The sequence below is a fragment of the Heterocephalus glaber genome, unplaced genomic scaffold, assembly GCF_053883595.1.
Source record: "Heterocephalus glaber isolate CG9 unplaced genomic scaffold, H.glaber_assembly_v1.0 deba00001760, whole genome shotgun sequence".
NCBI classification, from domain to species: Eukaryota; Metazoa; Chordata; class Mammalia; order Rodentia; family Bathyergidae; genus Heterocephalus; species Heterocephalus glaber.
In genome coordinates this window covers 3,635,900-3,656,622 of record NW_028258457.1, presented here as the reverse complement: position 1 = coordinate 3,656,622, position 20,723 = coordinate 3,635,900, and the positions used below count along the sequence as shown (strand labels likewise).

At 55.3% G+C, this 20,723-nt stretch overlaps 1 protein-coding gene across 3 annotated transcripts in view; it reads right to left on the bottom strand.

The window, feature by feature from the left end:
- The window catches only part of Stk11 (serine/threonine kinase 11), a 23,088-nt gene extending 2,365 nt beyond the window's left edge, over positions 1-20,723 (bottom strand). For 2 of the 3 annotated variants that reach the window (XM_004865973.4, XM_013065934.3), the window contains exons 1-8: positions 19,832-20,723; positions 5,677-5,760; positions 4,872-4,961; positions 4,079-4,211; positions 3,862-3,998; positions 3,212-3,339; positions 2,486-2,543; positions 1,354-1,550 (exon numbers count right to left, since the gene is read on the bottom strand). In XM_004865973.4, the coding sequence (XP_004866030.1) occupies positions 1,354-1,550; positions 2,486-2,543; positions 3,212-3,339; positions 3,862-3,998; positions 4,079-4,211; positions 4,872-4,961; positions 5,677-5,760; positions 19,832-20,121 (1,117 nt within the window). In that variant the 5' untranslated portion in view covers positions 20,122-20,723. Of the gene's footprint in view, positions 1-791; positions 980-1,353; positions 1,551-2,485; positions 2,544-3,211; positions 3,340-3,861; positions 3,999-4,078; positions 4,212-4,871; positions 4,962-5,676; positions 5,761-19,831 lie in introns of those variants that run through there. The other variant, XM_013065935.3, reaches the window with a different exon arrangement.

The window sequence follows — 20,723 nt, the reverse complement described above, 5'->3', positions numbered from 1 at the left end:
AGTCAGGTGTATAAAGCAGAACCAGCCCGGGGCAAGTGGGCCACAGCCCAAGCCACCACAGCATCCTGCTTCTGCACAAAGAGCCATACCCGGTTGGGGATGCAATGTCAGGCACAGGGGCACCTTCTGGACAATCCTGGGTGCTGGGTACAGGAGAGGAGAAGGTGGTAACCACCCATCCCTATTCTTTCCCTGCCAACCTTACCTCTCTTCAAGCCAAGGCAGGCCTGATGGACTTAGGGGCCCAAGGGGTTCCCACGTGGGAACCACGGTCTGTGTGCCAGTACACAGTCCACAAGGAAGTTTTGGTCTGGTGCCCTGGCCGGGGGCTGAGGGACTGCCCGTCAGGGCAAAGGGCCCAGGCTAGGTTTTGCCGGCCTGCCCGAGGCAGAGCCAGGCAGCCAACATGGGAGCCTCCTCCCACAGGACCCCACATGTATAACTCCCCTCCCAGGATGCCCAGAATCCCCAGGAAGCAGCTGGCACCCAGGGGCCATATCTGACAGGAGGCAGCACAGCCTCCAGTGCCCTGCTCAGCCTCAGGCCACCTGCCAAGCTAGGCCAGTGGGGCTCATGGGGACCAGGTGCTGCTGTACAGTGCTGGGGAAGCGATGCAGGGCTCCCTGACCCCAACCTTCCAAAACCCTCCCCTGCAGCCACAGCCCCATGCCCTGGGACTACCTGCCTGGCCCTCCCACCCCTCAGGCGGCGCCTGTCCCCTCAGGAACGCTGGCAGTAGTTAGCGGCCACTGGGGCCTGGCGGAGGGGAGCCACAGTGCATCACCCAAACACACAGCAGACAGAGCTTTATAGCAAAGACAGTCCAGGGGCACTGGATGGGGCAGGCGGCAGGGACGGCGGGAGGAGGCTACACTAAGGCCTCGCTCCTCCTCGGCTTCCTCTCCTCAGAGGGCTGGTTCCCTGGCTCCTCCATGTTCCTCGCTCCTCACTAGCCCTGCCTCAGACACTTCCTGGCCACCTGGGAAAGAAGGTGACAGGATCAGGGCACAGTTGCCTCAATGACCAAGAGGAGGGCTCTGGACCCTCTCTGTGTGGCTGGCTGACGGGTTGCCCTGTGGAAGGGGCAAGAAGCCCCTGCCCTGGGCTCTCCAGCTTCACGACCAGTTTGTGCTGGACTTGAGCAGGGAAAGCTGACAGACCACGAGGCAGTACCTGGGATGGATGCCCAGAAGCCCTCCCAGACACACCTGCCCTCAATGCTGGGCAGCTCCCTCAGCCCGATTCTATGCCCTCTGGGACCAGGGATCTGCCACCAGGGACAGCGCTACCCCCCATAAGACATGTGGGCCAGGCCAGCTCTGCACGTCCCAGCCACAGCCTCTGCCAGCTCACCAGGCACCATGAAGTCCTGGGTGTAGATGACGTTATCCTCAATGCTGAACAGATCCTCGTCCTCATCCTCATCGGTGCGGCCATGCAAGTCCTCTAGGTAGGGCACCACTGTCATGCTGCGCCACCGGTCCTTGGTGTCCGGGCTGGGCGGGATGGGTACCAGTGGCTCAGCCAGTGGGTGTTTCTTCCGGAACCAGCTGCAAAAGCCCAGATGTCTTGACGTCCATCAGGATGGCTGCTGGGTGACCAGTGGCCACCACTCACACAGGAGCCAAGGGCCAGGCTATACCACAGGGTCCCACCCACTCTGTCTACAGCCACTTCTCCCACTCCCAGCTGGAGTGTCCTGGCCAGTGCTAACCCCTGGGGTGAAGTTAAGCTGCCAGCCCTGTGCCATGGGCTCTCAACCCTATCATGCTCCTGCTGCCCCACAGCACAAGGCTGTGCTGGCCAGGCAGAGTGGGGACACATCTCAGGACCTCAGGAAGCCGGGCTGTGGCCAAATGACCCTCTCAGGTTGCTGGCCCTGACCACCCCATATATCCCAACCCACAACTGTCCCTATGTCCACACTGAACCACTGCTGGGCATTAGGGCCAGGGTGGGCCAGGACTGATGCCCTTCCTCGGGGGCCTGGCACCTCCCCAAACACTCCAGGAAGGATACTCAAACCCCAGATGATCCCAGAACATGTTGGTGCCAACCAAACCCTTGCTTCTGGATATGAGGCCTGTGAGGACTGCAGAACCCAGTGAGAGGGGCAGTGCCAGCTGGACCCTCTGCTCACATGGGGCCCTGAAGCTGCCAGCCTGGTTTACACACTCATTTCCTGGGGAGGAACCAGAAAAGAGGAAGGAGCAGCACATATGCCTCATATCCCCAAGACACTGAGCTGAGATGGGGCTGTCCAGGCCAGCAGTAGCACTGCTACACACATCTCATACTGCCGTGCCCACCTCCAGCGTTCTGATCAGACCTCTGCCCTGCAGTCTCCTCAAGCAGACATCCAGCTCACCAACTTCCCCTCGGCCTATGGCCTGCTCCATCTGGACCTTACCACCTCCACAGGCCGAGGGTCAGGGTGACCCCACAAGAGCTCTGTAGCACACACAGTGATATGGCAGCCACTCACCTGTGCTGCCGGATCTGCCGTATGGAGAATCTCTTGGCTGGCTCGTACTCCAGCATCCCTGTGGGGAGCACACAGACCAGGTTGGAGCTAGTTCAAAGACCCCAAGGCCTCCACTGCCCACTGCTAACATCTGTCCCACCTCTGCCCACAATCCTCAAATGCCACCTACCTACAGGACAACCCACTCTGGCCCCGCATAGGCCCTGAGCACCAAGGCAGCAGGTGCAGACAGGGCTGAGATGTGCCAGCACCTTGGCCTGGCCTCCTGCTGGCCACAGCAACTGTGCACAAAACCTTAGGGTGAGGATCATGCTACTCCATTGCCCACCAGATTCAGTGTGTGACTGGTCACCTGATACCACCTGCTATATGGCACAAGAAGCATCCCAGGGCCCTAGGGGACACCAGGGAAACCCAGTCCTGAAAGGCCCAAAACTGGTGGCTTTGGGGTACCCTGACCTGAGGCAAAGTTCCAGGGGCAACCAGGAAGATGGGCATGCATGTGGAGGAAGTGCCGGTCTCACAGGTGAGTCCTAGTGACCCCACTGTGCCACAAGTTCCCCAGGGACACTAGAGCAGCACAGTCTCAGCTCAGAAGAGGCAGAAAGGACAAGATCTCAGGCTGGTGGTGAGAAGGAACCCTAGGCCTCTGCACCTAGACCAAGGCTGCTGCTAGGACTGTCTTGCCACACACACACACATCCCAGAACTCTGGAAGACACCCACCTTTCAGCAGGTCGGAAAGTGGGGGGCCGCAGTCACCTGGGATTGTGTAGTCCCCCTTCCCAATGTTCTCAAACAGCTTGTAAATGTTGTCCCCTTCGAACGGGTACAGGCCTGTCGTGATGTTGTAGCTTCACAGCCAAGGTGGAGAAGGGGGGTGGTCAGCTGCTGGCCAGGGCCCGTGGAGCCCCCTCATCCCACTCCGCACTGCTGGAGGCAGGACTCGGTCCTGGACCAGCCAGGGACAATAGCCCTGAAGCCACTCCCACCCGCACCACACACCTTCCTTTTTTTTTGTTTGGTACCAGGGATTGAACTTGGCTCTTTGCGCTTGTGCAGATGGCGAAACCACTGAGCTAAAACCCCGGCCCTCACACACCTTCCTTTTGATGAAAACGTCAGGAATTAGGGGGCTGTAGGACCCCACCGCTCTGTACCACAGCCTGGGCACTGTGTACTTTGCAAGGCAAACATGAGCTGTATCTCAGTAAATAAAGGGCAAACACCTCTGGTGGGTGCCTGGGAGTGAGGGGGTTCTGGACCTCAGGTCACCCTGTGCCAGATAGGGCCCATGGGTGCTGGAGGGATGCTGCAGACCCTCGACAGCCTGCATGATGCATGTTTAGGGTGGAACAAGGGTCTGTGGCACTTACAGTGTGACCCCAGCTGACCAGATGTCCACCTTGAAGCCAGAAAAGGTGTCCAAGCCATTGGCGATCTCGGGTGGCTGGAATGCAGGGGAGCCCTGGCTGGTCCGGCAGGTGTCATCCGCAGCAAAGGGGTGCAGGGCCTGTGGCAGTGCATGTGGCCATCAGGAAGTGCAGGGGGGGCAGCACTCTGGTTCTCCGCTCCCACAGAAGAGGCACCTACCTCGGCAACACCCAGGTCCGAGATCTTGAGTGTGCCGCCTGTGGTGAGCAGCAGGTTCCCCGGCTTGATGTCCTTGTGCACAATGCCCTGGCTGTGCAGGTACTCCAGGCCATCAATGAGCTGGCAGAAGTACCTGTGGGGAGGGGACGCCCATCTCAGGGCCACCCTGGCCTCCCTGACCCTCTGGGGCTGATGTAAACTATGTGACCTGGGAACAGGTCTTGAGGACAGGAGGACACAGGGATAGCCACTTGGGGTCCAGGTAAACTCAAGCAACAGAAGGGCCAGGTCTCACTGGGGACTCCAAGGCTGAGCCCCCTGATTTCCAGGAGGCTGCAGTCACTCCCACCCAGAGCCAGAGACCCCAGGCTCACCTTGATGGCTTATTTCCCCCCTTGTGACATGGGGCATCTGGACCCCCAAATCTTGCCAAAATATCAAGTCCTCTCCCTACCCCCAGAGCACTGCAACGACCATGGACCTGGATTCTGTTGCCACCCAAGAGGGCCAGTCAAGGCCCGGGCACCATCACAAAGCCAAAATCCAAAAAGTCAAAACAGGCTTCTCTGGGGACAAGGCCACCGAGGTGACAGGTGGGAGGACTCTGTGTTGGACAGTCCTGCCTGTGCAGCTGGGCTGTGGGCACTGCAAACCGGTGCCCCTGAAGCACTGTTACAAAATCCTTAGCTGTCATTCTGATAATATTTAGAATACAAAGTTTGAAGGTAGGCCCAAGTCAAGGTGGCCTTGTGTCCACATGTGGGCTGGGGCCTGCTGGGCAGCACTCACTCACCCATGGGCCTGGCACACAGGGAACCGCTTCTCAGGCACGCTGTCCAGCATCTCCTGCATGCCGCACACGCAGTACTCCATCACCATATACGTGGAATGCTAAGGAAGCCACAGCTCAGTGAGGACCCCACACCCTGTTGGGCCCTGGAAGGGCAATGGCTCGGAGAGGGCCACGCTGTCACCTCAGCCCTGGACCAAGAGTGGCCACGTTCATGAAGATGATTATGTGTGCTCAAGGGAAGGGGCCCTTGGGGACAAGGAGTTGAGGACCTGGCCTGCTGCACTTGCTGTGAGTACAAGTGCTACGGTCTACAGCGGGAACAGTCCCCCCCAAACCAAGGCCAGACCTGCCTGCTCAGCCACAACACCTGGGGGACAAAGATCAGGGCTGCGGATGTTCCCAGCAACTCCCAAGAACAATTCACTTTTCCCTGCCCACAGTACCCCCTCCAAATGGACACAGTGTCCATGCCCAACAACCACGAGCCCTGGGAACCTCCAAACTCGAGGGTCAGAGTTCAGACAGAGACCCAGGGTCCCACCTCTCACCACGGTAGGAGGGAGGAAATCCTGGACTAAGCTTTCTGACTTCTCTGCCTCAGCTTCCCAAATCATAGACGGGGGTCCTCAGAAACAGCCTAAGGATACACCAGGCTCTGACTGAGGTCGCATCACACCATGATCCCTGCTGGGAGGCAGAGGCTCAACACCATCGGGCTGACTGTGATGGAGCCATCAGGAGCCCCTCCCACAACGGCAGCCCCATTCCCTCCACCTGCACAGGGGCCCCGACCCAGAAAGGATATATCTTCTGCTTCTCCTCATTATACAGCACATCCACCAGCTGGATGACATTCCTGTGCCGTAACCGCCTCAGGAGCTGGATTTCCCTGGAACCAGAGGACAGGCCTCGGTGGACCCCAGCTTCAGTAACCACTGCCCCAGGGCTGGACCACCTGTGCCCCACTCACCAGGAGCACTTCCCTGCCCTCTACTGGACAGCCAGCCAACAGACCATCTGAACAAGGCTTCCTTGGGCCCAGGAGGCTGCAGCAGCTTCAGGGTGGGGCCCAGGGACAGCAGGGAGGGGGGGACATGGAGGCTGGTGGTGTCCAGAAAGCCCATGGTCTTGCTGCTGTCCACAGCACCAGGCATACTGGGGAGCCACTGGAGGAGGACTGAGTGACCTGCTCGATGGGGAGCAGTGGGTCCTTCCATCTGTCACTGGCCAGAGAGGCTTGGATAGTGACAAGACACTTAGGGTGGTTTGAACTTTTGGGTTTGTTTGGGGGTGGTACTAGGGATTGAATCTAGAGCCTTCTTACTGGGCTACATCTCCAGTCCTTTTCTATTCTGAGACAGGACCTCATTTACACTTTATTTCGAGACATGGTTTTGCTAAGTTACCCAAGATGGCCTTGAACTTGTGATTCTCCTGCCTCAGCTTCTAGAGAAGCTGGGATGACAGGTGTGTGCCACCAGGCCCAGCCTACAATTCACATTTTATTTTTTGGAATTGCAAGCTACCTGGTTGGGTAGAGGGAATGACGTGGCAGAATACCAGGAGATATAGCTGGAAAGCTAGGTAGAGGCCAGATATGCTGTGCAAGGGAGTTGTTTTTTTTTTTTTTTTTTGGTACCAGGATTTGAACTTGGGACCTTGCGCTTTCGAGGCAGGCAGTGTAACCACTGAGCTAAATCCCCGGCCCTTACAATTCACATTTTAAAGTGTGTAATTTGTTTTTTGAGACAGGGTCTCATTATATAGTTCAGGCTAGCTTTGAATTCACTATGCATCCCAGGTTGGCCTCAGCCTCCCAAGTGCTGCTATCACAGGCATGCACTACCATGCACGACATAACATGTATAATTTATAATCCTAGCACTAGGGAGGCTAAGGCAGGAAGATTGCTGCAAATTCGAGGCTAGTCTGAGCTACACAGTGAGACCCTGACTCAAAATAAGTAAGTAAATAGGGCCGGGGATGTAGTTCAGTGGCGCTGTGCCTGCCTGGCAAGTGCAAAGTCCTGAGTTCAATCCCCATTACCAACTCCACCCCGAAAAAAAACAAAAACAAAGTAAGTAAATAAATAGTAAGTAAAGTGTGTAATTTAGTAGTTTCTACTATATTCCAGGAGTTGTACAACTATCACCAATATCCAGTTCTAAAATATTCTATCACCCCACCTTATCAGAATTTGTTTTTTTGAGACAGAGCCTCACTATGTAGTCCAGCCTGGCCTTGATCTCACTATGTAGCCCAGGGTGGCCTCAAACTCACAGCAATCTTGTCTCAGCCTCCCGAGTGCTGGGATTACAGGCACACACCACCATGCTTGGCTGTTAGAAACTTTTAAACTCAAGAATAACTATTTTGTACAGTTATGATAATGGCAGTCCAGACGCAGCACCTACCACATTCCAGAACAAAGCTAGGCCTCTCAAGAGTCTTCCCCGGGACTCCACGGTATACCAAGGGCCCCAATCTCCAGCACCCCAGGTGAGTCTTGCTGGGATAGCAGTATGGCCCTGTCCCTGTCCCACACACCTTAACGAGGGCCAGTGCCCTATGGGTCAGACAGAGGCTAGCGACCCAATCCAGACTCCTCACTTTCCCAAACAGGCCTGACCAGCAGGAGCCCTCACGCCCACAGGGACAGGCACAAGCATTCCACGACCCACCAAGACTTGTCCCCAAGAACCAAGAGTACAGGTGATCAGACACCTGCATGCTGCCCAGTAGCTGGGGTGGGACTGCTTCCTGTCCATCGACAGGTGGATAGACACACAGCATGGCCCATCCTCACCATAGAACATCACTCAGCCAGGAAAGAAGTGAGGCTATGACACTCACCACAGCAGACAGACAGACTTGAGGACACTATGCTCAATGAGATGCCAGAAACACACAGAAAACACAGTGCAGGGCTCCCTGGACAGGAAATGCCTAGGATAGACAAATGCAGGGACAGGAAGTAGACTTGTGGATGCCAAGGGCTGGGAAGGGGATGGATAGGGCTTCCTCTGGAGTGACGGAATGTTCTGGAAGCAGATGATGGTGGCAGCCATAGACTGTGGGTGTACTGAATGTCACTGAACATGCAGTGTTAATGGGAAAAATTTTACTTCAATAAAAGTTATTTTTGTTTTCTTTTTTTTTTGGTAGTGGGGATCGAACTCAGGTCCTTGCACTTGTGGGGCAGGTGGCAGAACCACTGAGCTAAATCCCTGGCCCCTTTGTTTGTTTTCTTAGACAGGGTCTTGCTATGTAGCCCAGACTGGCCTTGGAACATGCAGTGATCCTCCTGCCTCAGCCTCTTGAGTGCTGGGATGACAGGCGTGTGCCACCATGCCTAACTAATAAAGGTTCTTCTTGGTTTTTGAGACAAGGTCTCATTATGCAGTTCAGGCTGGCCTTGAACTATGTTGCAGAGGCTGGCCTGGAACTCAAAGTGATCTTCCTGCCTCAGCCTCTTGAATGCTGAGATTACAGGTGTGTGCCACTACGCCTGGCTAATAAAGGTTCTTCTTAGTAGGAAGTCCAACTGTGACACATAGAGCTGAGTGTGGGAGGCTATTACTGCCCCAGCACCTCACCCTGCAGCCCCTACACTGAAACCTGCGATGGCCACAGTCAGGGGCAGGAGGGGACTCAGCGCTGGGTGTGGGTGAGGGGCAGGAAGCCTGGGAGGTGCTGGAGAGAAGGATGGAGGGAGGGGGCTGGGTGGCACTGCCCTAGGGGATTGGCCCGGGGCCACTCTGCTAGCAGCCTGCACTGACTCTGGGCTGTGAGCACACAGGCCGTGCCAGTTCCCAGCAGGGCCTGGCAAAGTTATTTATAGAGCTGGCTGTGGCCTGAGTCCACAGTATGGCGGGTACCCAGGGCCTCAAGGGGGAGGCTGGGGAACAGGATGGACACAGTGACACTGCCTCCTCAGGAGAGCGTGGAGTGGCCCAAGAGGGTTCCACAGCATAGGCTCAGTCTAACTTCTGTCTCCCAGGGCTTCATGTGGCCCTGACCTCCCCTGCCAAAGGGACCACAAACCCAGGAGGCTGGATGTGCCTCTCCCTCAGAGGAGACTGCAGGGCACAGGCAGGATGCATTCTCAGACAGGACTAGCCTAAGCCAACTCTGGGCCAGAGGTGATCGCTGAGGGCCCCTACATCAGAGGAAAACAAGCCTGGCTCCTGTGGTAGCCACTTCAGGGACACCTAAGCTGGGGATGGTATGAGCCAGGGGCACCACGCACAGCAGAGGCCGGGTGCTCAGACACTGGGGCCAAAAGTTGGGTGGCCCACCTGCAAAACATGGAAGGAGAGGCCCTGTTGAGCAGTGAGGGTGACCTCGGGCACTCCTGTCTGACCTTCTGCCCGCCCCATCCCACTGCCCAAGTTCCCACTTCTTTGGTGAGGATGAGGTTGGTCTCAGGACCCCTGTGCCACTGGCAGGCTTCTCTCACCTCCCAGCATCCCCTACTGGCCTGCCCAATGACAGCAGCAGAGACGGTCCTCACATCCACCCCAGGCTCCCACACTAACCCCAGCTGCAAGGTGGGGGCAGCATACCAACCCAGGGGATTAGCTCAGAACAGCCTTGAAAACCACTGGGAGTGCTGGGGCAAAGTGGAGCACTCCTGTAATTCCAGCACTCTGGAGGCTGAGGTTCGAGGCCAGCCTCGGCTACTTAGTGAATTCAAGGCCAGTCTGAACTACATAGCAAGACTTTATCTCAAAACACACACACACACACACACACACACACACACACACACACACACACGCACACTAGGAGAGAGAAGCAGAAGCCATGCACTGGCACTACATAGACTGGCAGGGTTCTCTTCCATGAGCTCAGGGTCAAAGATTCTGCAGCCCACACGCCACATGCAGAACAAAGATTCTGCCCCTACTTTCCCAGCGTGCCAGTTACCCACACCCAGCTGCATCCTGAGGTTTTAGGATGCTTCCCAATGACAATCACACGCAGGGTGGGGAGCAGCAGAGAGGTTAGGGTCAGAGTCCCCTGGTCACACTGCCTGCTCCAGCTGGAGTATGTTATGCACTTTGCTGGGAGCCGGACGCCAATTAAAACTTTTTCAAATAATTCATGCAGGGTCTCCCTCAGCAATCTGGACCCTGGGCCTAGGTCCTTCTCTGGGGTGAGGTGGGGCATCCTAGGCACTGTAGAGTGCCAAGCAGCATCTCTGACTTCTACCCACTCCGTGCCAGATGCACCCCTAGTCCTGACCATCACCAATGCCCCAGACCTTACCACATGATCCCTGGGGCAGCATCTCCCCAGGCAAGAGCCTCTGCTGCCCTACCTCGGACCTTCCTGTCTGGTGCTGCCTCCCAGACCCCAGCCAGTGCTCACTCATATTACAGTGTTTTCAGGCACTCCTCAGGACACACCCACAGCCACCTCTCTACTATGCTGTCTTCACACCTGTCCATTTGCCTAAACTCCCCCAGCAGCCTGATGCTGACCTGTCACACATGCTGGCCCCTGCACCCAGCTGTGTCCCTGGCTGCTCTCTGAAGGAGCCTTCCCATTTTCAGCTCACAGCTAACACCCATGCAGGCAATGCTAGGCCACACCTGCTTCACTCTGCCTCAGCAGTGTCCAGGACAGAGCCAGGCTGGCAGGAGCTGGCCTGAGTAGCCACTCCTCCCTCTGGGATAGCCAAGGCAGTGAGGCCTACCCCTCCTTCCCCTGGCTCCTGGTAAGGCCTCACAGGTGTCCCAGGTGCAATGAGAACTTGGCGCCTCACAGGTGTCCCAGGTGCAATGAAAACCTGGTTCCTCACAGGTGTCCCAGGTGCAGAGCCTGTTCTTTTCAGATGACCCAGGTGCAGTGAGAACCTGGCGCCTCACAGGCGTCCCAGGTGCAGAACCTGTGCCTCACAGGTGTCCCAGGTGCAGAGCCTGCTCTTCTCAGGTGTCCCAGGGGCAACACGGACCCAGGTCCTCTTAGACATTTCAAATGCAGTGAGAACTCAGCTCCTTCCAGGCATCCCAGGTGCAATGTGAGCTAGCTTTTCCCACCAGCACTTGCCAATCCCCTTCCAAGCTAACACTGCACATCAACTAGGGCAGTGAGAGCTGGACATGGGGACATATGCCTGTAATCGCAGGACTTGGGAAGCTGAGGAAGGAGGACTGCTGTGAGTTCGAGGCCAGCCTGGGTACATAGTAAGTTCAGGACCAGCTTAGAAAGCCAGGCATGTTGGTACACGCCTGTAGTCCTAGCACTTGGGAGGCTGAGGCAGGAGGATCACTTTGAGTTTGAAGACAGCCTAGGCTACATAGTGAGTTCAAGGCCAGCCTGAATTACACAGCAAGACTTTATCTCAAAACAAAACAAAAACCAGCCTGACATATAGCAAAACCATTTTTAAAAACATACAAACAAAACACACACACACACACACAAACTAGGGCAGTGAGAGGCCTGCACTTAAGGAGAGTGCCACCCGGGCAGGGTCTGGCTTGGTTAGGAGCTTTCCCCCAATGCCCCCACCAGGACCTTGGTGCCCCAGTACCTTTGGCAAATCCCGCTCTACAAGTTTGCTTTCTCAGATTTCAAATCCTACTGAGATAGCACAGACCACTGGTGTTGGAAGCTGGCTGTAGCTTTAGGAAGTCAAACGTGCCCCAAACCTTAGTCCCCACCCCACAAGCCCAGCAGTACAAGGCACACCCATTCTGCAAGCTCTGTAGCAGCTCTGAAACCAAGACCAGAGGAGGGTACCCAGAAAGTCATCTCAAGGTTCCAACAGGGCATAGGTCTGTGCTCCCAGGACCCTGGGTCCCCACCTACAGGCACTGAGGCTGAGTCCCATCACCAAATACTCATCTTCTCCAAGAGAAAGTCACACCAGTGAATGCCAACCAAAAGCAGACGACAGGACCCTTTCCCCTACAGACAAATAGCAGCATGTTCTTGTCTGATGTTACTAGAGTATTTTCTTCAAGAAAATATAGGGCCAGACATCATTTAGCTCAGTGGTTCCAGCACCTGCCGCTCAAGTACAAGGACCCAAGTTTGATCCCTGGTACCAAAAAGAAAAGAAAATATACACAGGGAGTGGGGGTGTGGCTCAGTGGCAAAGCATCTGCCTAGCATAAGAGACGCTGGGTTCCATCCCCAGGGTTTTAGGGATGATTTAATCCAAGGTCTTTGCACTGAGCTCCATCCCCAGCCCTTTTTAAAAAATCTTGTGACATAGTCTTGCTAAGCTAAGTTCCTCAGGCTAGCCTCAAACTTGTGATCCTCCTGCCTCTGCCTCTCAGAGTGTGCTGGGATAAGAATGTGTACCACTACAATCACCTTTAAAAAAATACTTTTAGGGCTGGGGATTTTGCTCAGTGGTGCCACCGCCTGCCTCGAAAGCGCAAGGTCCCGAGTTTGATTGCCGGTACCAAAAAAAAAAATTTTTTTTAGACCAAAATAAAATGGCAATTGTTTGACAACAGGAGAAACAGTAGACAGACTGTATGACCTACTTCAGTCCTGAAGGTACAAGATGACGCATGCTCGCATTCTCCACCTAAAACTCCCATAGAGGCTCCAGGCTGAGACAAAGTGGCAGAGAATTTTTCCAAAGATAAAGACAGGGGTTTTGAATCACAAAATTCATCTCCTAGAAAACTCCTACAGAACATGAGGTGCATTTGCCTCAGGAAAATATAAAGATGATATCACCCGATGATCAGTAAAGATCAAGAAGACTGGGCTGGTGATGGGGGCACGGGTCAGACAGCTGTCAGTCTGCAGATGTGCCACTCTGATACACTGCAAATGAAACCAAGCGAGATGAAGTTCCAAGTGTTTAGGTTTTGTTGTTTTTTTCTTTGCTGGGAATGGAACCCAGGGCCTCCTGCATGCGAGGCAAGAGCCCTAGAAATAAACCACTACCCCTGTCCTTTTTATTTTCAGACAGGTTCTAAGTTGCTCGGGCAGGCTGGTCCCAAATTTATGATCCTCCTGACTCAGCCTCCCGAACAGCTGGGATTACAAGCCTGTGCCACCATACCTGGTTTCAGTGTTTAGATTACTGACATTTTCATCAAAATATGCAAATGAACAAGAATTCCCAAGGAGAACTTACCTTGTTTGCTACAGCTCTAGTAGACTACCAAACCTCGTTCTGTAAGTGGGGTGGGGTAACTTTGGGTGTTTTGTGCTGTTTAATTTAAACAGGACCAAAACATTTCGTGTAAACATACAAATCATACTACACCAGGAAAAGAATCGGTCAACTTCCTACTCCAAAAGAAGCCTAAGGGCCGGGGATTTAGCTCAGTGGTTCCACCACCTGCCTTGCAAGCCAAGGACCCGAGTTTGATCCCTGGTACCAAAAAAGAAAAAAAAAGAAGCCTAAGAGCTGTAGGTGCCTGAGGACAGGAAGACTCTCACTGGCAAGGCAGGTGATGAGGGCCAGGCTCACATAGGTCTCAACCCTGCAGGACAGTCGTGTGACACCCGGCTCCAGTCACTGTGGCAGTACAGTGGGGCTATGTATCAGCTGCCCTATTTTCAGTGTTTCTTATAGGTATTAATTCCCTAGCCATGAAAAATTAAAAAAAAGAAAAGAAAAAGGAGACGATAAGGGCTGGGGAAAGAAGCAGGAAGTGCTTCTGAATGGAGGAAGTGATACCTTCCGGGTCTGCCTCTCCCACCTCCAACTGGGGGCCTCTCTTGGGAGCCTGCCATAGGCAGGCGCTGCCCAGGCAGAACAGTTGCCTTGCTGATCAACCAGGAGAGAAACTGGAAGCAGGGTCATAAAAATATCCATGCTCACACAGGAAGGGAAAGTAGCTGCTTTGGAACTAACCTAGGCACAAACCACACAGGGAGCCAACTGGGCACCACTGCACTCTGTGACACCCCCACTCCCCAGCTCAGGAGAGGGGGCTCCCAGAGGCAGCAGGGTTATTCAGGTACTGCCAAAACCTCAGGAAGGCACGGACACTGGTGGTGTGGCTCAGCAGTGGGCACTTACCCAGCATGCACAAGGCCCTGGGTCCCACCCCCAGCACAGCAATACAAATAAGATCTGGGCACTGTGGTGCATACCCATAATCCCAGCACTGGGGAAGGTTGAGGCAGGAGGATTTTAAATTGGCGTCCATGGGGCCGGGGATTTAGCTCAGTGGTTCCACCGCCTGCCTCGAAAGCTCAAGGTCCGGAGTTTGATCCCCGGTACCAAAAAAATAAAAAAATAAAAAAATAAATTGGAGTCCAGCCTGGCCAACTTCACAAGACTCCGTCTCAAAAATAAAAAAATAAAATGGGGGGCCGGGGATTTAGCTCAGTGGTTCTGTCACCTGCCTCGAAAGTGCAAGGACCTGAGTTCAATCCCCGGTACCAAAAAATAAATAAATAAATAAATAAATAAAAATAAAATAAAAGAATTAAGATGTGTTGTGGGGCCGGGGATTTAGCTCAGTGGTTTCACCGCCTGCTACGCTAGCACAAGGACCCGAGTTCAATCCCTGGTACCCAAAAAAAAAAAAAGTTAGGCCAGGGATTTAGCTCAGTGGTTCCGATGCCTGCCTCTCAAGTGGAAGGACCCAAGTTTGATGCCCAGTACCAAAAAAACCCAAAAAAACCCAAAAGCAAGATGTGTTGTGAACATGTACCAACTCTCCATGACAAATGTCATCATTATAGGGGCAGGGGATTTAGCTCAGTGGTTTTGCTGCCTACTGCGCAAGCACAAGGACCCAAGTTTGAGCCCCGGTACCAAAATAAAAAATAAAAAAATAAAAATAAAATGGCTGGGGGGTGTAGCTCAGGTTTCAATCCCCAGAACCACAAATAAATGAATGAATAAATAGAGGCTCTCAGGTATATCTGAAGGAGCAAGAAGCGGAAGCTGGCTGAGAGCAAGTTCCACACAGACACTTTTACACACACCCACAGCAGCAAGATGGAGGGACACACAGCGACACCTATCCCCACAACAGAATGTCACTCAGCCAGGAAGGGAGTGAGGCTGTGACATTCGGCACAGAGTGGTGGACCTCGAGGAAACACCATGCTCAGTGAGAGACACCAGACACAAAAGGAAGGACACATAGCATTGGACTCCATGGACAGGAAACACCCAGGACAGGCGACTTCAGACATGGGAAGTGGACTCGTGGGTCCTGGGGCCAGGGAGGGGACAGGTGACTGCTCATGGAGATGGGATTTCTTTCAGGGTGATGTAATGTAACATTCTGGAATTAGAGGGGACAGTTCACAACTGTGTAATTTTATTTGGTACCGGGGATCGAACTTGGGACCTTGCACTTACGAGGCAGATGCTGGAACCACTGAGCTAAATCCCTGGCTGAACTGTGTAATTTTAAAGATGAACTTCAGCTGGTGTGGTGGTGCATGCCTGTGACCTCAGCACTTGGGAGGCTGAGGCGGAAAGATCACCTTGAAATTGAGGCCAGCCTAGGCTACACAGTGGATTCAAGGGCTGCCTGGACTACATAGTGAGGCCCTGTTCCAAAATCAAAACCAAAAGATGAACTTCATGACATGTGAATTATATGTCAACAATGTTGTTAAAAAAAAAAGATAGGGCCGGGGATTCAGCTAAGTGGTGCTGCCAGCTGCCTTGCAAGCACAAGGTCCTGAGTTCGATCCCTGCTACAAAAAAAAAAAAGATAAAGTTCAGTTCTGGGCACACGGGGCTAAGGAACCTTGAAGCTCTGGCTGCGTGCCCCAGACTGGGTCCCAGGACTTAGCCTGCCCCACTTGCACAGGTACCCAACCCTAGCATGTGCCAGCTCTGCCCCACACATACCTACTTCCCCAGCAGTGCAGACGGGTCCAGCCCCAAGCCTCACCCAGAGACAACCACATAGGTAGCGCCCAGTACTCATGAGCCCATGGGGACAGTGAAGGTGTGCCAGCCTATGCCACCTCTGGAACTATCCAGCCTGGGCCTCCCAGTGGAATCTTCTCAACACAGGCCCCCGGCAGATGCCAGGATCTCATCGAGTCCACTTGGAACATTCTGTCTGCCGAGAATGAGAGCTGATAACATCCAGCGCTCTGATTCCCAACTCGCTAAAATCCTATTTACCACCTGGATCCAAGTACCCGGCAGTCAACCCTAGGGTGACGCCAGGCCTCCTGTCCCTTACATGCGGCTCCATATGGCTCTTGGGAGACACCAGCACCGCCCAGGGCCCAGCACTGGTGACAGATGGAGGAGGGTCTGGTACAGGGCAAGGTGTTCCTGTTGTCACTCACCACACAAGGCTCTCAGGGGACAGCTAAGCACAGTGCCTCGCATCCCCTCCCCAAGCAGCCTGGCACACATTCAGCAGAAAGGACACAGTCACAGCACATACTCCCTCACCCCACAAAGAAGAGGACAGAGATGCTGAGCCACAAGTGACTGCAAGCCAGGGCTCCCCAAGCTGTCCCAGGGTAGCTCGTTACACACGGCCCCCTTGGCCTGCTGCCCCACTCCTGTGCTTGGCTGGTTCGCACCTGACCACCATGGGCAAAACGTAACCTGCAGAAGCAGAGAAACCTCTGACAGCCCCGACAGGCCAGACAAATGTGGAGAAGGTTAGTAGCAAAGACAGAGGGAAGCTGTCATCCTGCAGTCCACTGAGACCCACAGGCAGAAAGGTGGACCCACAGATCGCAAGGTGGCACACACTTGTCACCTCAGCCACTCAGAAGGCTGAGGCAGAAGGATCACAGCAAGTTCAAGGCCAGCCCCGGTAACTTAGAGAATTAGTAAGACCCTGTCTCAAAAAACAAATTAATAAAAAGGGCTGAGCATACACAGTAGCTCAATCCCCAATATGGGGAGGGATCCCTTCCCTTGAGGCCTCATAATTAACAAGGTGCCTCAGAAGCTCTTTTTTGACTTTTTGATGTCTTTGGGACTCTCCTGTCTTGTAAGGAGAGTGTGTAACTTCCTGTGGCGTCAGCCCTAGAATGCAGGGTTCGTGCGGCTTCCTGGGAAGGGAAGGAAGGACACCAGTGGCTCAGCCTGCCCCCTCACCCAGCACCCTGACCAATGTCCACAACATCACACTCTAAGAAAAAAGCTTTCAGCATGGCCCAGAAGACAGGACTCTAAGGCTTGTTGGGAAGCTTCTGGACACTCCACTACAAGAGAGACGGCCTGAGCGAGTCTATTAAGCTCTGCACAGACAAAGGGGCCTTTTGCCCTGCAGCCAGCTGGCAGTGAGGCTGGCCAAGGAGCCGGGGACCAGGCCCAGGCTGGGGAGGGGACACCTCTTCTTCTTGTGAGAACCCACACGTGGCAGCCCCACCCAGGTCCCCTCTGGCCTCTTGTTGCTGTGTGCTCCCTGCAGGAAGTGTCACCCACTGCAGAGGTGGGGCTGCAGAAGGAGGAGGGGGCTTCTACCTCACAGCTGCCCAGCCAGACACTGATGGGCACGTGAAAGGTGTCAGGGCAGCCTCCACATGGCAGTCTCCCCAAACACCAGCCCCTCACCCCTAGTCCTTGGAGGCTGGGCTGGGGCCAGCAACAGTGAGGACTTATTGCACCCATGGAGGGCAGATGGGTCATGAGCCGCAGTGGAGCCTCGGGGGACCCCAGGACAAAGCCCAGTTCAGGTTCCACCAACCATTCCACTTCTCTGGCCTCAGTTTCCACTTCTGTTCTGACAGTGTCACCTGGGACCCTAGCATGTCTTTGGCCTGTCTCCTCGCCTTGCCTTCCTTGAGTTGCTGACACAAGCTCTTGGGACCCCACTGACCACCTTGGAAGCCAGGGGCTGGGACACCGGCCGGGGTGCCCTGCCACTCCCTGCATGCCACGGTAATGGGCCTGGATTACTCAGAACTCAGACAGGCTACATACACGCACTGACTCCCCATGATGCACTGCAAACATATAAAAATAAAAATAAAGAAAGACCTCAGACCCAGCCTGTAGAACAGGGGTCCTGATCATCCATGCATCACTCTGTGGACGGCCACAGGCTGGGCCTCCACCTTTGCCCACTGACACCTCCTCACCATGCTGCAGGGCTCCTGGAGTGAGCAGGTTTGCACCTAAAGACCTGGGAATGGATGGCTTCCTCCCAGCACCAGGAACCCAAGGCAGTCAGGATGGGGTGGGGGTGGGGAGCTTAGGGACAGGCAGCAGGTACAGCAGGCGGGGGCACTTCTAGCTGGGTAGGACTTTAGGAGCCCCCTCCTCTGCCAATGGTGACAACTACAAACCGCAGCAGGAGGGTACAAGGGGCCCGGGGTGCTGGGTAGACCCCATTACCAGGGGCTGGAGGCTGGGCCCCAACCCTCAGTGCCCACTCAGCCCTGTATGTGGGCGAAGGCCAGCAAAAATGACCGGCAGAAATCACAAACTGGCAGCCGTGGGCCACATTCACCCTCACACACTTCTGGTTTAGAGAAAAAAGTTACCAGAAGCCAAACTCAAGCCGGGATAGACCTGGGGGTTGGGGGAGGACACCTGGCCCCAATCCCTAACAGTGCCCCTGTGCTAGATGCCCAGACTTTATCAAGGCCCCGTGGAAGCCGTCCACCGTCCAGGCCAGTCCCATTTCTGACCCAGCCGTTCTGACTCCTGAGAGCATTGCTTTGGCGCCTGTCACCCGGCTTCAGGCTTCAGGCTGGCGGGATATCACGGGTCCTGTCACAGCTCACGGGCTAGGAGAGCCGGGTAAAGGGATCAGAGCCCAGTGGGGCCCAGGGACCAGGACTGCTGTCCAAGGTCACCGTCCACCTCACAGGCTGTCCCCACCAGCCCTGCAGCCCAGTCCAGCAGATAAGGTCCCTTCTTGGAAACGGGGGTGGGGGTAGGGGGGGTAAAGTTTCAGAAGTTAGGAGGACAGGGAGGAAAAGCAGGAGGTCTGGTGGTGATAAGGAGGCACCAGCTAGAGGAGGAGGGGCTCCTTGGCTACAGCCCCTGCAGGGCCTGTGCCAGGGTGCCTGGGGGAGCAGTGCCTGGAGAAATCTGCGATGCCCGGAGCCAGCACAGCAATCCCAGGCAGGGCCACCAGAGCCGGAGCAGGGACGTCCCAGCCTCCCATTCTAGGCAGGCGACAAAGGGCCAATTTCCCTCCTACCAGCCGATAAGCTGGAGCAAATAATTATTTTTGGCAAGTACAGGGTTCCCCTTGGACAGCATAAAGAAAACCCATCTCGCCTGGCCCAGTAATGGCCACACACTACGCACAAAACCTGCTGTGGCCGTGGCGCATACACTCATAGGGCCCAAACAAACACAAGCTGCGGGCCCACAGCCAGGGACCAGGAGAGGGGCGTCCCTTTCCAAGCTTAGGGCACAGGTGGGGTGCCCTGAACTAGGGAAAGTCCTTCTACAGATTTGAACCACACTGTCCTTGGCTGGGGTTGGCCACACACTGTCAGCTCAGATCTTTAGAAAAAAAAGGGAAAAAAGAGATGGGAGGATGGACAGAAGGAAAGTAGGAAGGAAGAAAGGGGAGAAAAGGAGGAACAAGGAGGAAGAGAGGTAGACGAGAAAGCTTAGAAAGGAAAACGTGCAGACATGAAGCGAAAGAAAGATGGAAAGAGCTCAGAGGGAGAAAAGGGAGTGAAGGAAAGAAGGAAACAAAGGAAAAAGAAAAAAAGGAAGAAAACAGAATGAAGAAGAGGAGGAACAGAAAGAAGTCAGGCAGGAAAAGAAAGAAGATGAAGGGGAAAACAGAAAAAGGAAAAAGAAGGAGGTGGGGAAGAAGGGAGTAAACAGGAAACAAAAAAGGGAAAGGAAAGGAGAGAGGAAAGAAAGGAGAAAACAAGGAAGTGGGGAGGAAGGAAGGAGGGGAGGAAGGAAGGAAAAAGTGAAAAGGAAGGAAAAGAAAGAAAAAGAGAAAGGAGGACGGGAGGAACTGAAAAGAGAAAAGGAGAAAGGAAGAGGAGGAAGGGGAGTGAAGGAAGGAAGGAAGGAAGGGGTGGGGGAGACACCAGGCACGACCTGCACTCACTTCTTCACATTGGCCTCGCCGTTGGGGATGCGCCGCAGCTTCTTCTTCTTGAGGATCTTCACAGCCCTGCGGCACAGCGTCTCGGAGTCCAGCACCTCCTTCACCTTGCCGTAGGAGCCCTCGCCCAGCAGGTCACCCATCAGGTACTTCCCAATGAGCTTGGCGCGCTTGCGGCGCGGCTGGTAGATGACCTCGGTGGAGTCGATGCGGTGGATGAAGGTGTCCATCCCCACAGCGATCAGCTCGCCCTCGGGGAACAGGCCCGGCGGCTGCGGGTCGGCCACGTCCATCCTTGATCCGGCGCCAGGGAGCCCTGCTCGCCCCCCACCCCTTGTCCCCTCGGTCCCCCGACGGGCAGCGCCCGCCTCCGGTCTTGGCTTCCCTTCTTCAAACGTTTAACAAGAAAAAAAAAAAGTAACGGACGGACCCCCCCACCCCCCACCCCCCGCCAAGTCCACGGGAAGTCTTCCTGCGACGGTCGCGGCTGTCCCCGGGCGCGGCGGCGCTAGGTCATCGTCCAGGCGCTCGGCCGAGGCGGCGAGAGCGCTGGGGCCCGTCCGCGCCGTCCATGCCCGGCCCCGCGCTCCCCGCCGCCGCCGCGAGCCCCGGGCCTCCGGCCAACACCGGGAAGCCGGGGCGATGCAGGCCGCAGGCTCCGGAACAGGAGGCTCCCCAAGGCTGACGAAGCCCAGGAGTCGCGTCCCCCTCGCCGCGGCCGCCGCGCGAGAGCAGGAGGCGGGGCGGCGAGGGGGGGATCCAGCCCATGCAAGGCCGCCCGCGGGGGCCGCCGGCGCCGCCCTCCCGGCCCCCGCTGCTCACTCCCGGGCGCCCCGGGTCGCCTCCCCCTTCCGCGCCCGACACGCCGCCGCCATCTTGTTTACCGCCCAGCGCC